The following is a 25839-nucleotide window of genomic DNA, read 5'->3' on the forward strand; positions in this document are numbered from 1 at the left end:
TGTCTAATGACCCTTGCTAAGAAGAAATTCTTCCTAATGTCCAACCTGAACCTCCCCTTGCGATCTGAATGATCTGAACTCAGCATTTTGACTGCCTGGCTCTTACCTGGACGTGATTTCCTGACCAAGACAGTGAGCCAGCCATTTCCCACAGCACACCACGGCTATGCATGTGGAAAGGGCAGACTTCTGTCCCTGCAAAACCCTATGAGGAGTGAACTTGTCGTCTTACCTGGAGTACTGAGGAGCCTACTAAGAGTCTACACACAATAAGCAATGTCTTGATTTCAAATTTGCTCCTGAAAAAATCTCTAAACTCAAGCTGACACCAGGAGAATATCTCAACAGGCTTTATCAGGATTAACAAGTGTGCAAATATAGATGGTCTAGATATTTCAAACCTAGGGCTTAGGACATTAAGCCACCTTCTCTCCCCACCCCCTGTCTTTCAGAATACCACTTAAACCTCATAAGGCAGAGGCAGGAGGCACACATCTAACAGCAGATTACGACAGCTCAGAATAACTGTGAAGTTTATAGCCCATCCTGCGTGCTTCTCTCTTTCTCTCTAGCTGCCGTTTCAAGTATAGCACTGCTTTCTCCACCCTCAGAAACCTAAAGGAGAATTCATTTTGCTCCATTTCATCCTCCCCCATTTCCTTGCCTGCTTTTTGCTTCTGAAGACTTTCAGCTGTTCCTCAAAGGCTGCATGTGCATTATTGAAGAAATACAGAGCTGCTTGTGACTGTATTACTTTGACACATCCCTAAGGTCTGATATTGGAGTTTGGGGCTTGGAGAGAGCTCCAGACCTCCTGTGGGTTTCCTGAGTAAACAAAGTTGGCATTTGTCATGGAGGGGAAACCCTTGGCAAGCAAAGGCTATTAGATAAGGATGAAGAACGAAGCAGGGAATGAGGAGCTACAGATCATTAAGTGGTTTTCTGATAGTTGCATACCCACTGTTACATAAAGAGATGAGGCTATATCAACCAGACTGTTACACAAGGTTCTGCTTTGCCCAGATGAAAAGGACCTGCAAGATTTGGGGCCTTAAAAAACTAAAAAAAGGCAGCCGTGACCACAGAACGCATTTTTCGGCAAATTTCTTGCTGACATTTCAAGCAAATTTTTCTTGTTTGACAAACCCAAGAATGTAGCAGGACAAACCTCCAGAAAAAGCATTTTGAAGATATACGTCTCTTCCAGTGGTAAAGATGCTCTATTTGGCAGATTATCTTGTGTGATCCTAGGTAATGTTTTTAGGAGTTAATGTCTCGAGGTATGTATGCAAGAAGGCTTCCAAAAGTTAAACAGATATACTATCATTCCCTAAACTACTCAGTATTAGCTGATAAAGGACCTCACGGAAGGAAAAAGTTAATAATCTCTACTTTCTTTACCTAGCAGGCGTTTTTTTATTCCTGTAAAAAATGGGAGATTATAGATCATGTTTTGTCACCAATTTATTGTCATTACATGAGTTTGCAGCCAAGTTAGTTAAAACAGATCATCCAATTTCTGCTACATTTTTTTCTGCAATTATTATTTCCAAAGCATGGTTCACCAACATCATTGTCGCCAAGAAATGTGTGAGTTGTGATGGCATAGGTTCAAAAGTTTCAAAGCAACACTTAAATGATTAAGGGAAAAAAGAAGAAAATGTAAACCTGGACTAGCCTCTAACTGCTCTATTCATAATTAATAAGGAAATAAAGAGGAAAAAACACTTTTAAAAAAATACTTAAAATTTCTTTAAATAAAAGAAGCAGATTCCTGAACTGTTTCTCATTAAAGTTACTTTTCTCTTTGTCTACATCATAATTTAACAAGTAATATTTAAAAGTAATTATGATTAATTGTACAAAGTTAATCTTCATTGCCTGTTCATGTAATGTGACAAAATTACAGCGTTAGCTGGTAGTGGTAGTAATGTGCTCCAAGTGCTTTTTCAGCTCGGTGAAAGCTGCAGAGTACATGCTAATTTGTTTGCACTTAAATGAAATTTTCAAAGAAACCCTACATATGTTGTTAGAAAAGTCTAATTGCTTCAGTTGGATGTGTAATATTGGTCACTGAGTAACTGCAGAGGAAAAAACTCTAAACCCTTCCTTTTGTTTTAAAAACAGTCAGGGAATGTAGGAACTCAGGTAGCACAACTCAACGGGAGATTGCATAGACGATAAAGATTATTTTTAAATAAAATTGGACTTCATCATTCTTTCAGATTCCTCCCTTCGTATACTGCCTCACATTGAGTTTTACTGAATTTGTTTCTGCAGGACATTCAGTAAAAAACTATGCGATACAAATTTAATCCATGGCAAAGAATCACTTGACCAAACGAACCTCTAGGTGCTTAATTTTTATTGGCAGCACTTTTTGCCTCTGATTTCTCTGTATCCAATGCAGCGATTCATTTTCCAGACGTGATGGTGCTGCGCCACTACAGTGGAATTACCTTTGCTCTAAAACTTTTAGATCATAACTCCTATCATCAGATCCTACAGTGAAGAATTCAACTGTACTGACATTAAGCAAGGGATGATTTTAATGATAATGTTAACGTAGGCTTTTAGGTGATAACGCCACATTATTATAGCATAAGTTAGTACTATCGCAGTAGTAAATCCTGTGATGAACCACTAGAAAACAAAATTAAGATTGTGATATTGCACCAATAATTGTGGGAAATCCTTACGAAGTAATAGATTCCTTTTTGGAGTCAATATATAAAATTGGATATAAAATAATTCTGGAGGTAGTTAAGAAGTAGAACAAAGACATTATTTAGGATAGTCTATACATAAGTAAGAGTAGTGTTTCATGGAATCAGGTGAAATATTCGTAGAACAGTTTCTATTCCATGGGATTTTTTATAAGGGTACAGTACCTTTCAAAGGCACTTAAGCATGCTGACAAAAATGACGTAACTACACTGCCTTGAACACAGCAAAGCATAATTTAACCTCCTTATTTACAGTAATCAGGCTAGTTACTTTACATTTGAGATTATTTTATGCAACATTACTCCAGATTAAGGAGAAGCAAATGGTTTGGCTTTGTTGTTTTTGTTGGATTGGGTCAGAAGCTAATGGGAAAAGGATTTTTACATGTACATATCAACTCCAAAAAGCCCGAATTTTTCAGGAAGGAAGAGCTGTAGATTTTTGTTACTTATGACAGAAGAATTCTTTCTGGCTGAGAGATACCTTGATTCTTACTGTCTTCTAGCCATTGGTTTAGAAGCTGATTAATTTTTTGACATACAGACTTTTATTGCTGACTCTACAATGTGATAGCTATGACTGTCATGAAAGAAAAGTAAGTTTTAAGTATTTCTTGCTGTGGAGACTAATTAGAAGCGATTGTGAGAGTGAAAAAGGGTTCAAAACCAGAAAAAGCAAGAGTTAGACTTCTCTGGGCAAAGTGATAGCGCTATCCACGTGTGCTGAGGACACATCAGAGCAAGACAATCTGAGAAAGGAAGCCCAACAGAAGATCAAATTTTCCAGCAAAGGAAAGTTAGCAAAGATGCCCTGAGCCATTATAATTAATCCAACAAGAGGTGGAAACACTTAATATTTAGGTTCCAGGTAGCGTTTGAAGCATTGCTCACCATCAGTCATTTTATTTCATCTTTTAAGAGCTCTTCGTGCCTTCAATAAGAACATAGAAGACAGCTATCACATAGTGCTAGGGAACTGTTACATGGTTGGGCCATGTCAACCTTTAACAAAGTAATGTCTTCAGTAGAATCTCTAACAACTAATTGCCTCATACTGATGAAAATAATACCCCTCTGGCTCTCACAATTCTTAGGAAGGGGGAAAACTCCCCCTCTTAAGGAGGGAGAAAACAACTGAAAGTCCAGTGAAGAATGAGTTACACTAATCATCAAAACATCTCTGAAAAATAATATATCTTTCTGTGAACATTTGCATGCTTTTCTTGGAAAATGAGGTGCAACCACTGCTTTCATAGAGAATTTCATGGCCAAATAATTCGCATTTCCTTCTACTACGATACCTGAGAAGACATAATTGGCTAATCCCATTCATGTCTCTATAACCAGAGCGGATAACATCTATTTATAGCCAGAACACAGAATGAGATGATGAAAAGTCTACTTGAAAATCGGAACTATAAAGACACAGCAGGACAGTGGGGAAGGAGCTGGGATGAGAGAGAATGGAATGGTGGCCTGCCTCCCAACATGTGTCAGCATTGTGCTGACAGTACGAGGAGTGAAGGGAAACTCTTATTCTTCAGGAAAAAAAGAAAAAAAAAAGATGTAGCTTGAGATTTAGTTTGCATTGCTACGTAGTCATTTCGACACACAGCAAAGTTCTACTGAAGTAACACATTTTTGCACTCCTTATTTGTTCTACATCAAACAGCTTGGTTTAACTTTCTTCTTTAGATTTTAAAATGGATTCCTTTTAAAATCTTTTTTATAGTTCTAATCTGCATAATGATATCAGATTGACTATATCACAGAACTACTTTAAATCTGAAATGAAAAAGCACAAACTAGAAAGATGGTTAAAGATTGACATCGGTTGGTGGATCCTTATCTAAAGAATTCTTAAACTCTTTGCTGTGGAGTGTCCATTTTTCTGCATCTGCCAACTTTATCTCTGCATAAGAAATGTGGCAGAAAATACTGTTCTTTGTTGAGGGTTCTCAAATGCTTTACAAAATATTAGCAGAAAATCCTTGAACTTGCATAATTTTCCTTTGGTGCCACATACCTATTGATCTTCTTTACTCTTCACAGTATATCCTACCTTTTAAAATGTGATTTTCTTACAAAGCAACACACTTATTCCTGTCGCTAGTTTCAATTAATGCCAAAATGAGCAATAAGAGGACTACAATAGCAGCATCCCATTTTCAGTCCATTGCTTCACCTGTTAAATGGCTATGCAAATTTTGCCCTTCACAGGTCATAAGAACCCAATCAATCAGTCAATTCTTAGAGTGTTCAATTTTTATTTTTAATGGTGGCAAAATCTATCTGCAAGCCAGTGGAAGTGGATAACAATGACCTGGGTTTCTGATTTAAAGGAAGAAGATTTTTTAGAATAAGTGTTAAACAGTAACAGTGCTGAGTACAGAATGTTTCCTTAGTTCTATTTAAGAGCAACTAACACTTCCAATATATTATGGATACACCAAACATTATTTTTCTAGATATGCTCTCTCCTTTAACATTGCTGTAACCTCATTTTGAAGGATATAATCTCTCTGAAAGATGATACATATTCTCACAGAAAACCAACTATACATCAGTGTACTTGGCAGCTACTGAAGTATTTCAGATAAACATAACTGTTTCCTCTCTAAAATTCATCAGTAGGCTGCATGAGCTAGGACTGCATGACAGTTATGTGTGGACTGAGATGCAGAGGGAATAAAAAAACCAGGAGGAATGAAGTATGTGGTTGCAGCTTTTTCATTTTTGTATTACAAATAGCTTAAGGGTGAAGAAGACTGAGATAATTTTTCCCTCAAATGACATAATAAAGGGAATCTTTTAAAAAATGAACTGCGTTCTACTTGTATTTTAATAAAAAAACATTATTTTTGAAGGTTTTCATTGGAAAGCTGTGGCAAAAGATAAACCCACCGTTTACTATACCGCCAATGCCATTGTATAAATAATGCTTACAAGTATTAATGTATGAGTCATGAATAAAATGTTTGCTTAAATGCTACCTCCTGCAGTCCTTGTGATAATCTCAAGGGAAGTTAACTTTGCAATTACAGTTCTGAATGTTCAGCATCTTAATTTTTCACTGGAGCTAAGAATGATGAAGAACTTTCAAACTTCACTAGCATCTTATCTCCAACCTAAAGAAATCCAGGGAATGATAAGGTTTGTCATGCAACTGAATTCCTGTTGGGATTTGTGTGGATGACTTGAGTGAAGCAAGCTTTGACTAGGCTTTCAATCTATCACAAATTGTCAAAAAACCTACCATGCTGCTGCTGTAATTCCTTTTTAACTGTTTCCAGTTTACTGGCAAGATGTTTTTTTCAAATGGAAATCCTAAGTAGGAGAAGGATATCTGTAACAGGCTTCAGCTGGAAGCAGCAAGGCTAACAAGGAGGTGAAATGCAATTCACAACTGTAATTACACTCCCCAGCCCCTCAAGTCCCATTGGCATCCTGTGAGGTTAATATTCCACACCTTACCTGCTAGAGGTTTTAAACATAAACAGAGGAGAAAGTCTATGCACCTTTTAAGAGCGTTTTATCATCTTATTCTATGATAGAATACCTCCAAGCATGGATGACCCCAACCTTAACTCAAGGAGCATTAGGCTGCTATAATTGGAATTGTAGATTAATCTCAGGCCCAACACTTTAGCACAGCTTTCTGAGCAGATTTCTATTTGTGAGAAAACAGAAGCCTACATGAGAAAAATATATTTTATACTGAGTGTAGAAGATATTAAATTACTTGTTTTCCAGAATGAGTTCCTTTAGATTTATATCAACCGTAAACTAATCCCCAAGCTATATGCTTTTATATATAAGCTTCAGCAATAGAAGTCATAACAACTTTAAACTGTAAAAGCCTCACTATTAAACCGTGGTATTTTCTGACCACAAAAAGTTACATAAGGAAAAAATCACGTCATATCTGTAAAAGTCTCCTGGGGGAAGCATGGGAGAAGGTTCAAGTTTGCTAAACAGCACTTGTATATAAAGGGTACTAATAAGAGAAAGGAAATAATTTCTATCAAGAAGTTTTGTAATCTTCACCACTCACTCATAATGATGGCCCCTTTATTAGAAAGCAACAACCAGTCAAGAATACAATAGCAAAGGAAATAAAATTTTGATCTACATACCTGAGAAGGTGCTAGAGTACTGAAGGAAAGTGAATGTAAGCAAAAACTCAAATGACCAAGTTATTTCTGAATTCGTGCATTATACATGCAACCACTTGTATCCATCAACTTCTGTGGCTTGGAGATGAAAGATTATCATCTGGTTAATATTGCACATTTGTTCTACATAATGTCGTGGAAAGATAATGACCCCTTATTTGTACAATCATAGCTGACATGTCGGAGCCCACAGTGTGGTACTCCCAGTCAGCCATCCATTGACCACTCTGCACACACCTGTACTTCAAAGCCTACATTTCTGCCAAAAACCCCAGCAAGAAGAAAAAGCTGTAGAAAAAGTGTACAACAAAAATGATCATAGGGAATAGGGAGATCCTCTTATTCTACCTCATCAATAACATACAACATTCCTTTCTCCTGCCCCAAGAGGCTGGGCTGTTGCCACTTTGTTCCCAGCTGTCTTTGTTCAGCCCGCACCCAGGGCTAAACAATAAAAGTTCTGCTCTCACCCAATGTCCCTTCCCCAACTGAGGAAGGAAATTGGGAAAAAGAGGGAGACTCATGTGTTAAAATTAAACAGCTTTAATAAAATAAAGAAGCCAATATAAATGCTAACACAAAACACACAAAAGTATACTTAGCTACAGGGTTGCAGCAGGTTGTCCAGGAGTAGCAACCACCAGCAATGAGGAAAAGGTGAAGCCAGAAGAAAGAAGAGCAAAACCAGCCCCACCTCTCCCCCCCAAGCCCTCCCTTTTATAGTGAGCTTGATGTCAATGATACAGAACACACCTGTGGGCCAGCCTGGGTCAGCTGCCCTGGATTGAGCTGCTAATGGCCCTGATCACCATGGCTGGCCACAAACTGAAACCAAATCCCAATGAAACCAGGACACCAGCTTAACCACATGAAAAGCATCATAGCCGTGTACTTGAAAAGTGTTTCGTTGATGCTTGTTATTTTTAATAGTATACCTTAGAAATAGTGGTCATTAGTCTTGGTAATAAAGGAAAAATATATAATTAAACTTATGAAAACAGAGTGTTGTTAACAATGTTTGAAAAAGAAGCAAAGGCTGTATGGTAATGGAAGTGCAATCGTTATACTGAACAGAGATTAAAATACAACAGATCTGTAAAGCTCTGTAAAAAGTTGTCATGGGCTTAGGATATAAATCCTACATCTTAAATTGTTTCTTTCTATGGTTATTCTGAATAAAAATCGCTGCTGGGCTCAAATATGCCGGATTTAGTTCTGTTTGCCTGACACCCTTCCCTAGCAAGGTTCATCCTCTCAATGCCTAACGTAGCCTTACAAATGCTCACAGGCTGGTGATCAGCATGGATTTCTGAGCTTTGCTGCACTCTAGCTTGATTCCCAGTGGCTGTTTGCTTTAATACACATTCCTCTACTTCGTTTTTCTGTTTGTTTGAGTTTTTTCCCCCCCCCTCGTTTTTCTTTTAGCTTGGAAGTTAATGCACAGGGGTCTCCTTGCTGTAACCACAGCTCAACCCCACATTACACAGAGAGCTGAAATTTTCAGCAAACCTAAGTATGAAACACCTGAAAAAAAAAGGATCCTATCTATAGGGACTGGAAGAGGTGCTATGCTAAGACCCTCCAAGAGGTGTTCAAGGATCACAATCTCTGCCAATGGCCACACATGTGGTAGTTTGGCAAAGTCCTGAGCTGTGAAGGCTGTCAAATGCATAGATTGATCTACTTGAGTGGCCCAGTCCCTGTTTGGCAGATGGTGAGGTGCTGGTGCTGGACACTGATGTGTTCCTGGAAGGTATGAGGGTTAGAAACATGGTGGGTGATGAAGCAGTTTTTCTGTGAGACTGAATTCCTAGTTGTTACCCTGTTTTTCCATCCTTTAGCCTTGATTGATCTTGGTTCATCTGAGGAAGATGAGGATGAAGACAATAATAAGGTAAAGTTCAGAAAGACGCAGTAAGAAAGTTCCTGGTAAAAGAGGGAGTTCAGTCATACGAATGAAGCAGCTGAGATCTTTCAGGATGGTGATCCTGAAAGCCATGCTGAAAAGACAACATGTTCTCCAGCTGACAATCCTGGTGCAGCTCCTCCTGCCTCTCTGTCCTTTGCACTATACATACTGTCCCTCTATGTTTAAAACACATGCATTAAGTCCCCCCAAGCATCTGCTCTCTGCTTCTTATGGGAAAAGTTGCTTTGCTATCTGGCAACTTGATTGCTTCATGTATGAGAGTGATGACAGAGTGCAGAGCAGGGGGACGCAACCCTGAAACACCAGCTAGGGAAGCAACAATCAGCAGAGGGTTCCCATTTTGGTTTAAGTGTGTTTGGCCACTGCCACAGCAACTAAAGATGAGCAAATGCTCTTGCTGAAACCTGCTTTTATTCCACTCTCCTCACTTTTACATTAATCAAGAACCTGAAGGTCTCACAAATCCGAAGGCTGCATAATTCTGCAGAATATGTCCACAGGCAGTGCCCTGGGACACTCCAGCATTGCAGTGAGTGGAGGGCCAAGGTGGCCAGCTCCAGGACCTTACGAGCATGAGGCAGCACTCAAGACAGACCTAGACAACAGCCCACACTTGTCTGCCAGTCTGTCAGTTGTTAGATCCTCTGATGTCTTTTGCCGTCTCCCTCCACAACCACATGGTCTAAGGTCTTTTATGCTTAGTGAAAGGTGCTACACACAAATACCAGATGACCATGGCTTTGGCTTGTCTGTACACCTAAGAAAAATATATAATGTCTGTCTGGGAGTCTACTACATTACAGAGAGCTGATGGCAATCACAAGCAGTTATCGCAGTAGCAGGGAGGTGTCAATTAGAAATACAGCCTGGAGAAGCTGCTTGACCTCTTCATTCAGTAGACTGGTCTTGTAACTTGGGCATTGTGTGTGATCCCCTCACCCGAGTCACGTTTTCCTCCCTGCCACAGGTTCAGTACAGTACTTTGGACAAATCTGTTTGTCTATGCTGTACTGCATCACTGGTTAAGTGCAGACCATGTTTTTTCCCCTCTGTCCAACATTGTTGCAAAAACTTACTTTGTATTTGAGCATACCAATATTTTCATATGCTTATATACAAGCACAGGGTAAGCAAAGGATAGAAGAACAACCACTGAACTGCAGGTTACGTCTCATTTTCAGAATTGTTTCTTGACATTTTTTAAGTGCCCCTGGAAAGTACTAACAAGAGTCCTACTCAAAGCCCTCAAAGCACAGTCCCACTTCTCCACCTCTAGCGCGCCATAATGGCAACCCTGTCCACAAAAGCAGTTTTGAAGAGCCTGCAGGCTACAACTCACAAACAAAACAATAGTATGAGATTAAAGAAATAAAGAAAAGAAAGTTTACCTGGTTCAGATCAAAAATATCAAACACTCGTTTAATGTATATATCTCCCTGTGGATCCAGCCCTTGAAGGTCCAGGAGTTTCTTGAATTCGTGCAGACTAAGCTGCCCAGATGGGCATTCTCTCATAAATTTGCTGTAATAATGGTGCATCTCTGGGGCAGGGCCATCACCTGGTAATGATTCGACGGCACCCATGTTATTGCGCAGAAAGTCTCTCTTTTTTCTGTTCACATTGATATCTCTCAGGTTCAGAGTCTTGCTCATGACCAGAACTCAGACAAATACTGCATTTAAATGGCCACAGTAAACCTCTTACAGCGTAAGTTTCTATTTTTATTTGCTGACTATCTGTACTCATGTGAGATTACCTTTAATGCCCAGTTCTAAACCAGATGAGATTTCAGAATGTGGCGAAATTAGAAGTAAATAGAGCCACGCTCAAATTATAGTTCATGAAAATCCAGATTCTCCTACTGCATGCAAACATGCATATTAGAAAGAGAAAAATGAGGAGATCCTCAAAGTGGTTGACTTGGAATTATATGCAAACCTTTAGCTACACATAAAAGTCTAATCCTGGATCGGCTATAAGGAATAGCTACAACTTTTGATGTAAGTAAGGGTGGAAAAGGTTGAGAGTGCAAACAGCCATGCTTGCTATTACATTCTTTCCGCTGTAGGTGGATTAAGCCTTTCTAAAACCAGACCCCTCCTTGAGGCACTTGTCATAAATATTGTGTGTGGTATCTTGTGTTTGTATGAAATTGCACCCTATTTCCTCCCTCTCAGCATGGATCCACGGATAAAACACGCAATTTTGGTCACCAGCCTTGTGACAGAACCTGAGTGGAAGAGGAATCTTTTACAGTAACTTAACAAGAATCGACGTGGTCTGGTAAGTGAATTAAATACAAGTTTCCCTGCTGTTGGTCAGTGCTGTAGTCCTGCTTTTATTTTACAGCTTCCAGCAGCTGAATTCCTTCTTTCTCTGTAAGGTCATGGAAGGGGTTAGGTATTAATACTTCTGTACTGATTGACTTCTATACAAGGAGATGAGCAGCTCAGGAGCATTACTATAGGACAGACAAATTTGGAGCTATAAATACCAGTGTAAAACTAGAGGATGTTAGACATGTAAGAACAAGACACTCCCATTCACTTGTGCTTTTCATTTATAACACAGTGGAGTTAAAGAGCACAGTCCTGTGAGGTGCTTAGTGACTCATGAAAAATGGCAACCTCCCTCCAGCCTGCCTTAAGCCAGAGAGAAATCAATATCTTATAGGATCAGGTCGATTTTTGAGAAGGACTCCCATACTCTTAACGGGTTATGGTACAGCTCTCTCTGCAAGGACTTCATTTAGTTTAAGATCATGAACTCCAAAATGTGGCATAGAAGTAAGAAAGCTTGAACGCTCCTTAAGTGCCCATGAACTTTTGAAGATTAAACAGGAAGATACAGACATTGCCATCGGTTAGCCAAAACTGGTTCAGTAGGCAAAGAACATACAGCAAACTGGGTAGTTGGTGTGTTCCCTTTCCCTCAGAGACCATCTCTGAGCCCTAGAGCTGCTGTGTGATCCCAGTGACTGAGGGAGAGTGGGACACATCTCGTGTGGACATCTCATCTGCAGGCGAGTGCCAGCTGGAGCAGTGGGGGTGAGGAAAAAGGAAGTGAGGACAAGGAAGAAAGCAGACAAACCTCTTGAGTATGCACAGTCTGACAAAAATGCTGAATTTTCTTCTTCAGCCATCACGCCCTGCTGTTAAAGCAATGACCAGCCATTGTGTCAAACACCAAAGACAGTGCACCAGGAACGGGACTTAGGCAGGCTGCAGTCTTTACATGATATGATCAGGTATGAACTGTCCATCAGTAACTCACCCAGTGCTAGTCATCCTTCCTCTTTTGTCTTTTCCACCTGGACAGTAACAACTCTCTTGCATCTCTTCACAGGACCTTGTGCAAGCACTGTTCACAGGATCCCACTTAGGCGTAGGGAACGCCTAAGTAGAGTAGATGCTCACATCTACTGATCCCTCTCCCCTCACTTCTATTGTCTCACACACAGCCTCAAGCTTCGCCAGGGGAGGTTCAGGTTGGACATTAGGAAGAATTTCTTTTCAGAAAGGGTCATTAGCCATTGGAAGGGGCTGTCCAGGGAGGTGGTGGAGTCACCATCTCTGGAGGGGTTTAAGAAAAGCCTGGACATGGCACTTAGTGCCCTGGTCTAGTTGACATGGTGGTATCAGGGCAACGGTTGGACTCGATGATCCCAGAGGTCTCTCCCAACCTGGTTGGCTGATTCTGTGAAATAGTCTCCCCCTGAAAAACACACTCCTGCCACTTACTTCCAAACAGCAAGTCTTGGGGAAGTGTACCCGTGGTGGCTGAGGCACATGAGAGAGACCGCTGCACTGACTTAAAGATGAGGCCTTAGGAGTCAGGTTTTTGTCAGATTTCATACATTCTGGTAAAAAACTTACAAGAGATTGTTACTTTAAAATCAGCCCAGCTTGAATTTTAATACCTGTTTTCAGGATCCCTCTAGATTAATAAAAATAACTAAAATACCTGTAAAAGACAGCAAAAAAAGCCTGGGGGAAAAAGTGATTTATACTTCAGCCTCATGGCATCCCTCACTACTAGTGGAGGACTGGAATAGTATATAATAGCTAATATTACACCTGACAAAAAAAAGGAAAGTGAGGTTCATGGAGCACAAAAAGGCTAAAATTTATAACCCACTGCATAATTTGACAGCACTTAATAAACTCACAGACGAAATGTTTGCTGAGATAGTAGAAATTCTACAGAAATCACCTGTTCCTGAAGCCGACAGCAATGGAACATTTCTACTTTTATAAATATATATAGAAAAATTCATAACAATGTGGAGCTGAACTGAAGAAATTAATATAGCAAAACCATTTTGAAGAACGCTGAATCAATGGGTACAGAGACTAGTTTGTGTGTAGGAAGCCTAGTGAAGCAGTTCCAAGTGAGCTGTCTGTAGCAAACTGAACTGATGCTAAAAGATGAAGCTAAAATTACAGTATCTGTTGAGTTCTACATTAAAGATGCCAAGCAGCTTTCTGGAGCCTGTACAATATTCTTGGAATTAAGAAAAAGATACAAACAGTGGGACTATGTATTTGCACTGAAAATGACAGTCCTGAAATAAAGAAGATTGCTGGTTCAAGGAGAGACTGTTGCTAAACTGCAAGAACCTGGGGTACACAGAAAATGTACACTGCAGGTAAAGCAAAACTGTCTCTGTAGGGAAACATGAGAAAAAAAAATCAGATTCATTAATCCTGCTCTGAAAACGGTATAAAATCTCATCAGTTGAGGTAGTCTTTTGACAGAGTTTGAAAAGAGCAGTTGCTCTTTTTTTTTTATTAAAGAAAAAACTTCACAGCAGGGTGATCAGGAACTAGCTTGATATAAAAAAATGGCAGAAAAGTAAAATAATAAAGGTGACATTCTCTTGGGTGTTCTGAAAGCAGCGGTAACTTGGCTGTAGGCAGCAGATACTAAATCCCTGTGTTGTGAAATAAGGAGGTCAGACATCTTCCCACTCTGACAGATTCAACTGAACGCTACCTGTTTGAAGTGTAAGACAAAAAAGGCAACTGCTAGCTCTTGAAGTGGCAAATGCCAAGTTTTAAATGCATTAGAAGCTTATCTACAAATTTTTTTATCTAAAAGTGGTGTCACCTTTGCCAATTAATTTTTTGTCTTTTGCTCTTGATTTTTTAATCTACTCTGGCTCGCTTCAGCCTCGCTCCCTTTTTCCTTCCTCAGCAGTTTCCACCTGCCGTTTGCTCTGAAAAACGCCGTTCCTCTCTCCTGCATGATTCAGCTCATGCTTCTGGGCTTTGCCACGTCTCTCTTCTTCCATCCCTTCTCTACACTCCAGTGCGAGCAGATGCTGGGTCCTACCAGTGCTGAGTGCACACAGAGATCTGCCACTACTTGTTTTGGTTGCAGAGGGGAGCTACCTGGGCAGGACCACAGAAAGCACCATTGCAGGAGTTCCCATGTCCCAGTCTAGCCAGCTGACTTCAGAGCACAGTTTCCTTCCCCCTATCCTGCCATCCAGTTCTGGGCCCCGCACTTCAAGAAAGATGTTGAGGTGTTGGAGCGAGTCCAGAGGAGGGTGACCAAGGTGGTGAAGGGTCTGGAGGGTCTGACCTACGAGGAGCGGCTGAGGGAGCTGAGGGTGTTTAGCCTGGAGAAGAGGAGGCTCAGAGGTGACCTTAGTGCAGTCTACAACTACCTGAAGGGAGGTTGTAGTGAAGTGGGAGTCGGCCTCTTCTCCCGGGCAACTAGCGATAGGACAAGAGGACACAGCCTCAAGCTTCGCCAGGGGAGGTTCAGGTTGGACATTAGGAAGAATTTCTTCTCAGACAGGGTCGTTAGCCATTGGAAGGGGCTGCCCAGGGAGGTGGTGGAGTCACCATCTCTGGATGTGTTTAAGAAAAGACTGGACATGGCACTTAGTGCCATGGTCTAGTTGCCATGGTGGTGCCAGGGCAACGGTTGGACTCAATGATCCCAGAGGGCTCTTCCAACCTGGTTTATTCTGTGATCTCCCTCTATTAACTTCATTGCCAGCTCCCCTCATGCACATGGCTACTCCTCATCTCTAGCGAGCTTCAGAGTCCATTTACATCTCTTAAGGTAGATGCAACCTACCTCCCAGCTCAAGCACACCTGCATGAGGTGCTTTCAGAGGGACTACCTAGACTGCCAAATGAGTGAGAGTCATCTGGACAAGACACAAAATTGTAGAAATGATTCTGCAGGAAGAGCTGGAACGGCCTATCCTGGTCAGAAAATTTACCCCATGGAGGCTTTAACTTTTTTTTTCCAAGTCCCAAACTGTGAGGCCCCAAGCATCACCATTGTCTCCCTATGGCCGACCCTACACTTTTCTAACTATTTGAATGAGTGTTTAGCTTCTAAATTCTGCTTCCTCCTCCTATGCATGTTACAAGGAGGAGGATCAAGCTAGCCTTTCCTCCTCCTGTATCTTCATCAGAATGGTAGCTTGCTGTTAAGGGTTGTTTTCCTCTGCTTCATAAATCAGAAAGCTTTTGCCCCAAAGAGGCAAGTTTCTAGTAGGATGCAACCTCTAATGTCCCTGCCTGAAAGGAGAGGACTCACCAAGTTCTTGCTAACTCAAGCATTGGGGTGAGGAAAAGAAATGTCATAGCTACTTTCTATGGCATTTTAACCATGGCATACCCAGCCAGGTGTGTGGGAATATACGTACAATTGCTTAATTATTCTCTCATGGAAAACACTGATCAAGCACTGGCACAACTTTGTTAGTTCGTAATCACATTCCTTGCGTGCCTGCTACCACATTTCTACAAACAATCATCTCGTGGGTTTATGGATTTAAAAATGAGACAGAAGACAGTGACCATTTAAAAATACATCTATAGAAGCCTATTATGTCCAATTCCTTTTTGCACTAGTGCTTCTTTGTTCCCAACATGAAGATTATGAGTGTAGCACAATGATGCATGTCCTGGTGATGAGATAAGCAGTTTTGCTTATCTTAGTTATGCACAGTCTAGCCGAGGCTTTTTTTTTGTCATCAAGCTAACCTCTTACAGATGTGATTTTGTGGGTGTTAGCCACACACACTACAGCGGTATCTATAAATAACCAGCTGACCATGCATAATGAGATAACAAGTCTTATACTTCCCACAGAACCATTTGTAGTGCAGTTGTTTTCATCTAATGATTATGGGAAGTGCTCCAAGATACCTACTTTACATTTTCCATTTGGAGTTAAAGACTTAATGTAACGAGGGCCCGCTCCTGAAGCTGTTATTTTCATCAAGGTCTCTACTTGCCAAAGAGCTGCATCCTCCTTCGTCAGGAGGATAAATCAGGAATAGTTTCTTTTCGTAGATATTGCAAATTCACTGATTTTCCTGAACTCAGGGTTGGCAACAGCTTGGGCTGTGCCTTGCGTTGTGGGCATCAAGGAACAGCAAGTGGGACTGGCAGAGGTTGACTAAGGACAGAAAGGCAGTGTCATGACTGTTAAACTGTTACTTCTAAGTGGTCTTATTAGAAATGAAGGGAAAGAGTCCTCTCATCCAGGAAAGATCTGAGAGGCCAATGAAATGTCCTGACTCCAACTGGGAGAAATAAAAAGAAATGAAACCTGTGAACTTTTGCATGCTGATAACCTGGGAAGGAAGGAGGGGAAAAAAAACCCACAAAAAATACTTAATTTTGAAATTAAAAAAAAATACTGGATTTCCAACCATCTGCAGCTACCATTAGTTTAAATTTATAAAAAATAATTTAAGTTAATAAATTCTTGTTTCAAAAGTCCCCCAAAATCTTTGTCTTAAGGGTAATATCTTTGAATTAACCCCCACCCCAATGACGTTTTGATGCCACAGGCTCTTTTCATGAAGGATTTCAGCTTAGACAACTGGGATTTTTCCAGTTAATAATGTTACACATAGATCCTTAAACAACTCTAAATCCCAACTTCTTGTTTTTATCTGCCTACACAGCACAACTATTTGGAAGAACTTTGGGTATTAAAGCATCCTTATTCCCCCCGCCCCCCCCCCCCCAGCTATAAAATCCACTAAGTTAAGCATTTTGGAAGAGGGGAAAACTGAGCCAATAGAGAGAGAGATCAGTAAACATCTAATTAAAAGGAAAAGCTGTCTTCCCTAATTAGGTACCATTGTCTTGATTGGAGATGTTCTCCTTCTAAGTGTCTGAAGTCTTTCCCAAACCGAGCAGACGCTGAGCAGCTTGCATCTCCTAGTGGCTCTGGTTAGCACGGCAAGGGTTTGTTGCGGTTCACAGAATCAACCAGGTTGGAAGAGCCCTCTGGGATCATCGAGTCCAACTGTTGCCCTGACACCACCCTGTCAACTAGATCATGGCACTAAGTGCCATGTCCAGTCTTTTCTTAAACCCCTCCAGAGATGGTGACTCCACCACCTCCCTGGGCAGCCCCTTCCAATGTCTAATAACCCTTTCTGAAAAGGAATTCTTCCTAATGTCCAACCTGACCCTCCCCTGGCGAAGCTTGAGGCTGTGTCCTCTTGTCCTATCGCTAGTAGCCGAGGAGAGGAGGCCAACTCCCACTTCACTACAACCTCCCTTCAGGTAGTTGTAGACTGCACTAAGGTCACCTCTGAGCCTCCTCTTCTCCAGGCTGAAGAGCGTGGCGATGTTTCTGTCTAGTAATCCCTGTCCAAGTACTTTTCTGGGCCAGTGGAAGAGGCAAGCCCTGCTGAGAGACACCCTGAGGGGCTGGGTCTTGTGGTTGCCTTTGCCAGTGTCTTCTTCTCCGTCTTACTGCAACTAAGCAAGCGACCACGTTTATTCCCGTATGTTGTTTTTGTCCGAGCTCTGTTTCTGACAGAAAATGAATCTCTCGCTAAGATTTTAAACTACCTTTCAACACTTTCTCTCCACAGCTTGCATTTCAGTTCCACAAGGGTTTCAATTAACGTACTATTTCCTCCTTCTGCTCTTTGAACGTTATTGCCCTGGGGTGCATCAAGCATAGTATTGCTAGCCGGTCGAGGGAGGTGATTGTCCCACTCTACTCTGCACTGTTACGGCCTCACCCTGAGTAGTGTGCAGTTTTGGGCGCCACAGTATAAAAAGGGTATGAAGATATTAGGAAAAGGTGAGGGACTGGACTGGGCTGCTGGTGGCCCTGACCGTGAAGAAATGGAGCTATGTCCTCGAAACGGTTAAACCTGAGAGTGAAGAGGAATTTAGCAAGAAAACAGGACGTGAGAAAAACAAGATACAGAGTGATATTCCAGCTGCCAACTATGGACTCGTGGCTGGCATGTGACGGCCAGTCAGCGGTTGTGGTTGGGCGCGTGAACAGCGAGTGCAACCAACCATAAAGCTAGCCAGCTCGAGGGGGAAGATATAAAACAGGGAGTAAAATAAACACGGGCGCTCTTTTTGCTTTTGCTCTTGCTTTGCTGCCTGCTTGAAACTATCCTTCTGTCTCCTGTTTTTATTTGACCGCCGTGACAAATATAACGACAAAAAGGTTCTTCACCCAGAGGGTGGTGGAGCACTGGAACAGGCTCCCCAGGGAAGCAGTCATGGCGCCAAGCCTGACAGCATTCGAGAAGCATTTGGGCAATGCCTCAGACACATGGTGTGAATTCTGGGGTTGTCCTATGCTGGGACAGGAGTTGGACTCAATGATCCTTGTGGGTCCCTTCCAACTCAGGACATTCTATGATTCTATGATTTCCATCTCTTTATGCTTGTGCCTTAAGTTTGTTAATTTGATTTTTTTGTTTGTTTGTTTTACATTTCACTTATTTTTTCCCCTTCCTAGAAAGCTGGTATCTACTTATCTTATTCATGCCTGTTCCTGTTTTTTGACTGTACTTTTCTCACTGCATGTCTTGATTCTTTCCATTTATCTGTTAGAAGAAGAAGTAACATGGTCTTCTGGTTTCTGGTCTATGCAACAGTTCAAGTCTACCTTTCTTCCACTGCTCAGCTTTAAAAGTTGCTTTTTTAAAGGGTGGGTAGGGAAGTAAAATGGCTGTATTACTCTTTTACAAACTTTCCAAATAAGAAGAAAAATGGTGATAATAAAATAAAGAAAAAAAAAAAAGATTCATTGTAACTGTCCAAAAACACAGCTCAATAGATCTGAAGAGACTTTGCTTTGAAAATGGTGGGGAAAATAATTTTTAAAAAGGAGAGTGAAGACAGAAATATTCACACAACCTTCCAGCAGTGAAAGGGGGGAACATGAGGGTTTTAAGACTCTCAGCCAGCCCCACCTACAAGGAATCAAACTTGTTTAGTAGGTTTTTGAAGAGCTCTTCTCTTAAACAACCTAAATGACATTGAGAAGAGTCCAACAAATGGAGTTTTCTCAGTTTAAGTAATTCTGCACAGTTCCTGGAAATTAATGAGGAAAAAAAGCAATTCCCAGTTACCTACCACTTCTTATTTAATATCATTAGGCCACAGTCCTCTACAGTTCATGCTAACACATACAATTCATGGCGAAAAGAGTCCAAGAAACTTTCTTACCTGATTCGAGTCAAAGACACGAAACACCTGCTCAACATAATTGTTTGCTTGATGGTTCATATAACGTAAACCCAGCATTGTCTTAAACTCATAGAGAGTAAGTTGCCCAGAGGGGCATTGGCTCATAAATTTCTTGAACCATTGACTGTTGTCTATTGCAGAAAAATCCTCGGTTGATTCCCCGGCACCCATAGCACCGTCCACCCTTCCTCTCCGTCCACGCCGCACGGTTTGCTATGTTCCCTGGCTCACCTCCAGCTAGAACCCAACCGCAAACCAGGAGCTGTAAAACTACCATAAACCTCTTAAAGATCCCTGCAGATCTGGATTAGGTAAAAATAGAAACTCCATGGGAACATCCTTTGTGACCTGTTTGAATGCAAGCGGACTTAGTAGGTAGGTCTTTCTCTCTGGCCGGAGCTACCTTGACACCTCAGCACGTTCCCAGGGCTCAACCTGCTTCTGCAGGGGCTCTCTTGAAGACAACACATGAAATTTATGTTCACGTTGTGCAAGATCCTATGCCAGGTTTGCAGCCTTGGTACTCTTGCTAAACTTACAATGCTTTGCACTAAAAATGTGCTAGCTAAGGTGACTTTGAATGCTTCCCAAACTGTGAAATGGTGTTGCTGTGCTTTGTGTGGAGCGCTTTGCATTCAGCCCCTTGGAAAACAATACTCCTGCAAAATGCTAATGATGTTCATGGTGACTCTGGGGTGTGCCAATAAGTGTTTATCCAGCTGGAGGAAGATAATATATAAACAGACCATACAGCATCATAACATCAGCATTGAAAACAAATGTTCTGATAATCTCTCACAGGAAACATCAGGTTGTTTAAATACAAAAACTGGCGAAATTCACACACCAGAACCTGAAGAAAGGATATAGTGAGCTAGTGAAATTCAGGAAGGGGACTTTTTAACTGAAGGCAGACTCTTCATGACTCTTCAATTAAAAGTAGATACTTTGAATTTGACTTAACATCCCATCTAAACCAAACATGTGGTAAATACCTTTTGTACAGTCTGAAGGTAAAAAGAACTAGGAACACGCCCTTATTTATATAATTCTGAAACAGTAGGAGCGTGGGGAGGCACTAAAAAATAATCATATTTCTTCATTTGCATAATCCACTTAACAGACACTTTCTCTTCACACAGTCTCAGTGATGGATTTTCAGATAATACAGTGATAGAAATCTGAATATTTAAAGCATGGCACTTTTAGTATCGTAGAAACTGGAAGCTGATAGAGGCACCTTCAGCAATTTCAAGTTCAGGGAGAAGCTTGCAGCACACCAAAGTCTATTATTTGCTTGAAATCTCACTTCCTAAATGCCAAATACATGCTGCAAGAAGTTAAATCCCAAATTCTTTTCTTCATCCAGTAATGTCAAAGATCTGGCAGTGATTTTTACCTTCATGGCAGTAGACAAAATCTGATCCTCTAACAGAAGAAAAATAGCATAGAAACTTCAGGGAAAAACCCCCAACTAACTCTGCAATTTTCAACTTCAAAATATAATTGCACTGCAGTGGGCAAGACATTCTGAACAATAATGACTTTTTGCATCTCTAAGTGTTATGTCACTTCAGAACCTTGACATATGTGTAGTTTCTTTCACAGAAAAAAAAAAAAAATCTGCTTATTCTGTTAAGAAAGAGTTAAATATTTCAGCTGACCAGGTCGGGTAGGTTGTTATTCCACAGAATTATAAGAGGGGGCAGAGAGACTTGGTTCATCTAACTTTTAAAGAGCTGAGTCATCTTGAAATAAGATCCTTTGACTCTGCTAAACATGAAAAGGAGTCTTGGGCTGGATTTCTGTATTAAGTCCAGAATCCAGAAGACAAATGCATTTTGATTTTACTACACATAAGTCATGCTCTTGTTAGAGAAGTGTTGATATAGTCAGAATGATCAAGAGCAGTATGAGCATACTGTTACTGAGAAAGCGCATGCCAAGCCATAAAAACCCCATAGGCGTTACTCTTGGCAAGCTGCTGTGCCAACAACTCCTTCTTCTTATGTAGATTGGTTCCCTGATCCAGCCTGAAGCCCCATAGAACGACTTCACAGGAAGCATACATTACAACAGATGAATATACACGTCATATCAAACTGAACAGACACGGTGTGAATCCTAAAGGGGAAGCTTATGAAATCCTGGTATGTGGCTTGAGAGGTCCTGGTCCTCGTTTGCCACAGGCTTTTCAGTGAGGTTCTCACAAGACACTATTCAAGAGAAAAATAAAACTGAACTAGAGCTTATCTAGGTTCTATGTGTTGTATCTGAATCTTGTAGTTATACTGTTGCTATTTCATCAAAAATAGATTTTTTTTTTCTATTATTAAGAAGAAAAAAGTAGAACATTCAGGTAAAACATTCTGGTTCATTTCCTTCATTTGCCTAAGTGTTTAAGCCTTTCCAGCCACTGAATTATACAAATAGATTGGACAAGGAGAAAAACTTGCCAGCCTTTTATCTGGGAGTAGATGCCACGTTCTTCATATAATTTCCAGCTGCAAAAGGACTATACAATCCCGGGTATATGACTCTTCTAAATGTGCTATCCCAGTCCTGCCTTCTAAATAACTTTTCCTGGGCCTATTGCTGCAACGGCTCGGTTAAGAAAACATACAATAAAATCTGTGCCTCAGATTACAGTAGCTAATGGAGGATTGTTACAACGCCTTGCAGAACTGGAAATGAATATCAGATCTGTAGCGGGAGCTTATTATTAAATAATGAAGTTATAAGCCTAGTGTAAGCAGTTTTATGGCGGATTTTATGAAGCCCTAAAGGCCAAGTCGATGTTTAATTTCATTAAAATGGTGGAAAGACTTCCAAACGGATAAAACACTGAAACATCTTTTTCTGTCTAACATGAAACATTAATTAAACAAGGTCTTGTGGGAAGAGCAAAACAAAAGCCTAGATTTGTACAGACTCTTTTGTCCCCTAAACCTCTGCACCCTGGTACTCCAGCTCCACCCTCTCCAAGCAAAAGGAAGCAAGTGCCTGATTATTTTGCCAGCCAGCTGCTGCCTTAAACAATGAATAAAAGCTGAATTTTGAATGAGTGTGGCATCCATTCTGGGTGTGTCGCTGCTACACAGCTGCCAATTTTTATGAAAACTTTAGGAACTAATTAGCTGACATGCCTGCTCTTTGAAAGTTCATTGAAATATAGCAATAAAAAGCTATGGGGAAACAAGAGAAGGGGATCAGAGATTGATGGATAGGACTACGTAACAAACTCTGATGTGTGTATAACCTGACAAGTTTAAGGCATATGTCTTAATATTCATCAGACAACTAGAGCAAGCTTCTCCCTGGGTGCTAAGCTATTTGTACTGGGAGTGAGGCCCAGCACTTAGGAACTTGTAAAAAACCAACCAATCAAAAGAAACACCCGTTGCCCCCCCCAAAAAAAACCCCAAAACCAAAAAGCCTCAAAAGCTCCTCACCATTTTGGTTATTTTGGTTTGGAGCTCTTTCCCCGTCTAGACAGGTTCCAGGTTCACCCAAGACTTGTCTTCATACAGAGTGACCAGCTACATTTGCAAAATATTTTTTCCTTACAGAAAGGTACCCTAAATAACCTTGATATAGAAAAGTATTCTTCACAACTGTAACGTGAACGTTCATGTCTAATTTATTCTGCACTCTCTGCCTGTACTGGATGTTTTCTGAAACAACCCTGAGGTCACTAGTTGTTTTGAAAGTATTTGTCTAAAACAAATTTTGGAAATATTTCCAAATTTTTTTCAAGAGCACTGAAATGACAAGAGCTTTTTGCAGCACACGTTAAAGCTAAACTGTAAAAGCTCTCAGATGAGCTCAGACACTCTCCATGTGTGTCACCCAAGAAAGTCAGCATTGATAAATCTTTACTGGGGAGCATAATGCATCGATTTATTAATTGAAAAGAACACGGTAAGTTGACAATATCTGCCAGTCAGATTCCATGTTTATGGACTAGAAGTTTACTCATCATCTGGAATTAGCACATTTATTGAGTTAGGTGATGCTGCTTAATCAAATTCCAGTATACTTAACCACCTGGTAATTGGTCGGGGGAAGAAAAGAGCACACGATGAGCCTGATTTTATAGGAACAGTACTTGAAGATTATGTAAGAAAGAATTACATAGAACCAAAAAAGCCAACTGAGTTGGGGGTGCGGGTGTGCATGGAAATACACATAACGAGAAAACAGTGTAACAATGTACTGACTCCGGAATTCTTAGTCTACTGGACACCATACAAGAAACTAAAGGTTGGATGTAAAACCAGCGTTTTCTGAAGCAAATATAATTCATTTCATAATAAAGAACAGAAAGGCCATTTCTGGAAATTGAAACTGTCTGGAGGAGTACTGGCTACAATTTGGACCAGTTTTAACCTGCTACTAAAGTGATTCATGTAACGTAATAACACATTTTTCATTACATCTCTGAATTCATTGGGATCAATGGCGTGGGCAGAGAACACTAATGCTTTTTTTTTTTAAAATACGTTTTTATACCATGATGGACCCATCTGTTCTATTAGCTGGAAGCAGACTCTGATTGTGTAGTAATGACAATTCAGTCTAAACCTCATTTCAGTCAAGGACAAACACTTTTGTAGGAATTACAGATGACTCTCCACTTCTTTTGTAGCATTTAATAGAAAGTGTTATTTTGGCTTAAGGGAAAAATAACAAGGCATGGTCTTCTGGATGCGTCTCATGGCTAGAAGGAACCTGTGTGAACACCGAGGTGGAAGAACATAAGACTTCAATGCAACTAACAGCTGCTGGGTGCCTTTGGGATGACCTAGGATGTTAAGCAGTAAAATTGGGATGATGGATCAAAACCAGACGGATGTGTCTTTGGAAAAGGGGGATTGACTGACAACAAACTAAGCCACAGAAGGTGGTCAGAATGAATCCAGCAACAGAAGGAATCATATTGTGTCTATGTATGTTGCATATTCTTGAAGCGTTAATACCTACGGATCCAGCCAAACACTGGCTGCTTTAAAAAAGATTTTTCAAGCAGAGTTATATAAATAAAAATTCCAATTATTAACACACACTGAAAATAATAATAAAAATCCAGGTTTCAAAGATGAGAAACTATTCAACGTGTATTAGAAGGACTGTATGCTATTTTTGAAATGGCAAAATGTGCTGGGAACAGAGCGCTCAAAATTGCTTGCCTGCCACTCACGTTTATTTGCCCGTAGTTTTCTATTGAATCACCTCTGAATCACTTCCATTACCTCTGAATGGTCAGCACTGCCAGCCCTCTGAGACATGCTGATGAATGCATCAAATGATACAGCCATAAGAAAGCCAGGAAGTTAGAAATGAGTTCTTACCTTATTCATGTCAAATGTTTGGAATACTTGTTCAACATAGCTGTTAGCTTCTGGAGTAAGTCCATGTAGATCCAGGACGTGTTTAAATTCATGCAGACAAAGTTGTCCAGATGGGCACTCCCTCATAAATTTTGTGTACCAATGGTGAATTTCCATAGCATTAATGTCATCTGATGATCCAGCAGCACCCATAGCAGCAAACATACCAGGTAACCTTGTTCAGTAGTTCTCCGTCCAAGTGTTCATTCTTGCTTCCCAACAGCAATCATTCAAACATCAACTCTGCCTTGGAGAGCTACTTTAAACCTCTTACTACCTAGATCACTACCAATATAGACTAAGTAAATATAGCACCCTAGCAAGATTACTGGTGCCCAGTTTTAGTGTACCATGGTTTTATCAGCCAATTACAGCCTTTGTGCACAGTCGGTTTGCAGAGCCTCAGCAGGGCATGAGGACCGATGATGCTGATTCTCAGCTTGCGTTGGCATATGTGGTGCTAAAGCTGTGTAAACTGGATGAATATTGAATAAGTAACACGCAGGGACTTTGAGAGTAGTTTCTAAACCTTTGTTTTAATAATTCACAAGGTTTTAACTAAACCCTCAGCCCCATTTTAATACTTGGATGCCTTTTGTGCAGCTGTCTTGTAGCAACAGACTTTTCATTTTTATTACTTCTCTATATACTGTGGTCCAAATCTTACCTTATAGGCCAAAACTGCAACGTGATTTGACTTGGATAACCTGAAAAAACTGAAAGCAGCTATACACTAAGTGCAAAAAACTTGCCATTGTCTTTAGAGAGCAGTTCTACAAGCATCTGAGTCTCACGTAAGCCAATGTTGTCCTAAAATCTGCTCCCCCACTGCCACTGCTCTTTGATCCCATGCTTTCCCTTCCCTTAGGCCAACATGAGTGTTTCTGGTTGCACTTGGGAACAACTGTAAGAACAGATCCATGCAAAAGCTTGTAGTAAAATTGAATGCTTATAAATATAGTTAGCTTTAGATGACATTATTTAAATTTTGCATCGACTGGTCTCACAAAACATTGGGTTGTACAAGAGAACGGCTTAAGCAGGGATGAAAAAGGGTGGCCAGCAATAAAGGGTGGCCAGGTGACAGGGCTGGAACAAGCTGGGCTGTGACAGGAACAGGCTTTC

The 25839-nt window shown here is 40.7% G+C and overlaps 1 protein-coding gene across 1 annotated transcript in view; it reads right to left on the reverse strand.

Annotated features, from left to right (window-relative positions):
* GUCA1C (guanylate cyclase activator 1C) overlaps positions 1-24879 on the reverse strand; it is a 35207-nt gene extending 10328 nt beyond the window's left edge. Inside the window, exon 1 of the mRNA XM_068425488.1 lies at positions 24676-24879. Within this exon, the coding sequence (XP_068281589.1) occupies positions 24676-24879 (204 nt within the window). The remainder of the gene's footprint in view (positions 1-24675) is intronic.
* Between the last annotated feature and the right edge of the window lie 960 nt (positions 24880-25839).

The sequence above is a fragment of the Nyctibius grandis genome, chromosome 2 (assembly GCF_013368605.1).
Source record: "Nyctibius grandis isolate bNycGra1 chromosome 2, bNycGra1.pri, whole genome shotgun sequence".
NCBI lineage: Eukaryota > Metazoa > Chordata > Aves > Nyctibiiformes > Nyctibiidae > Nyctibius > Nyctibius grandis.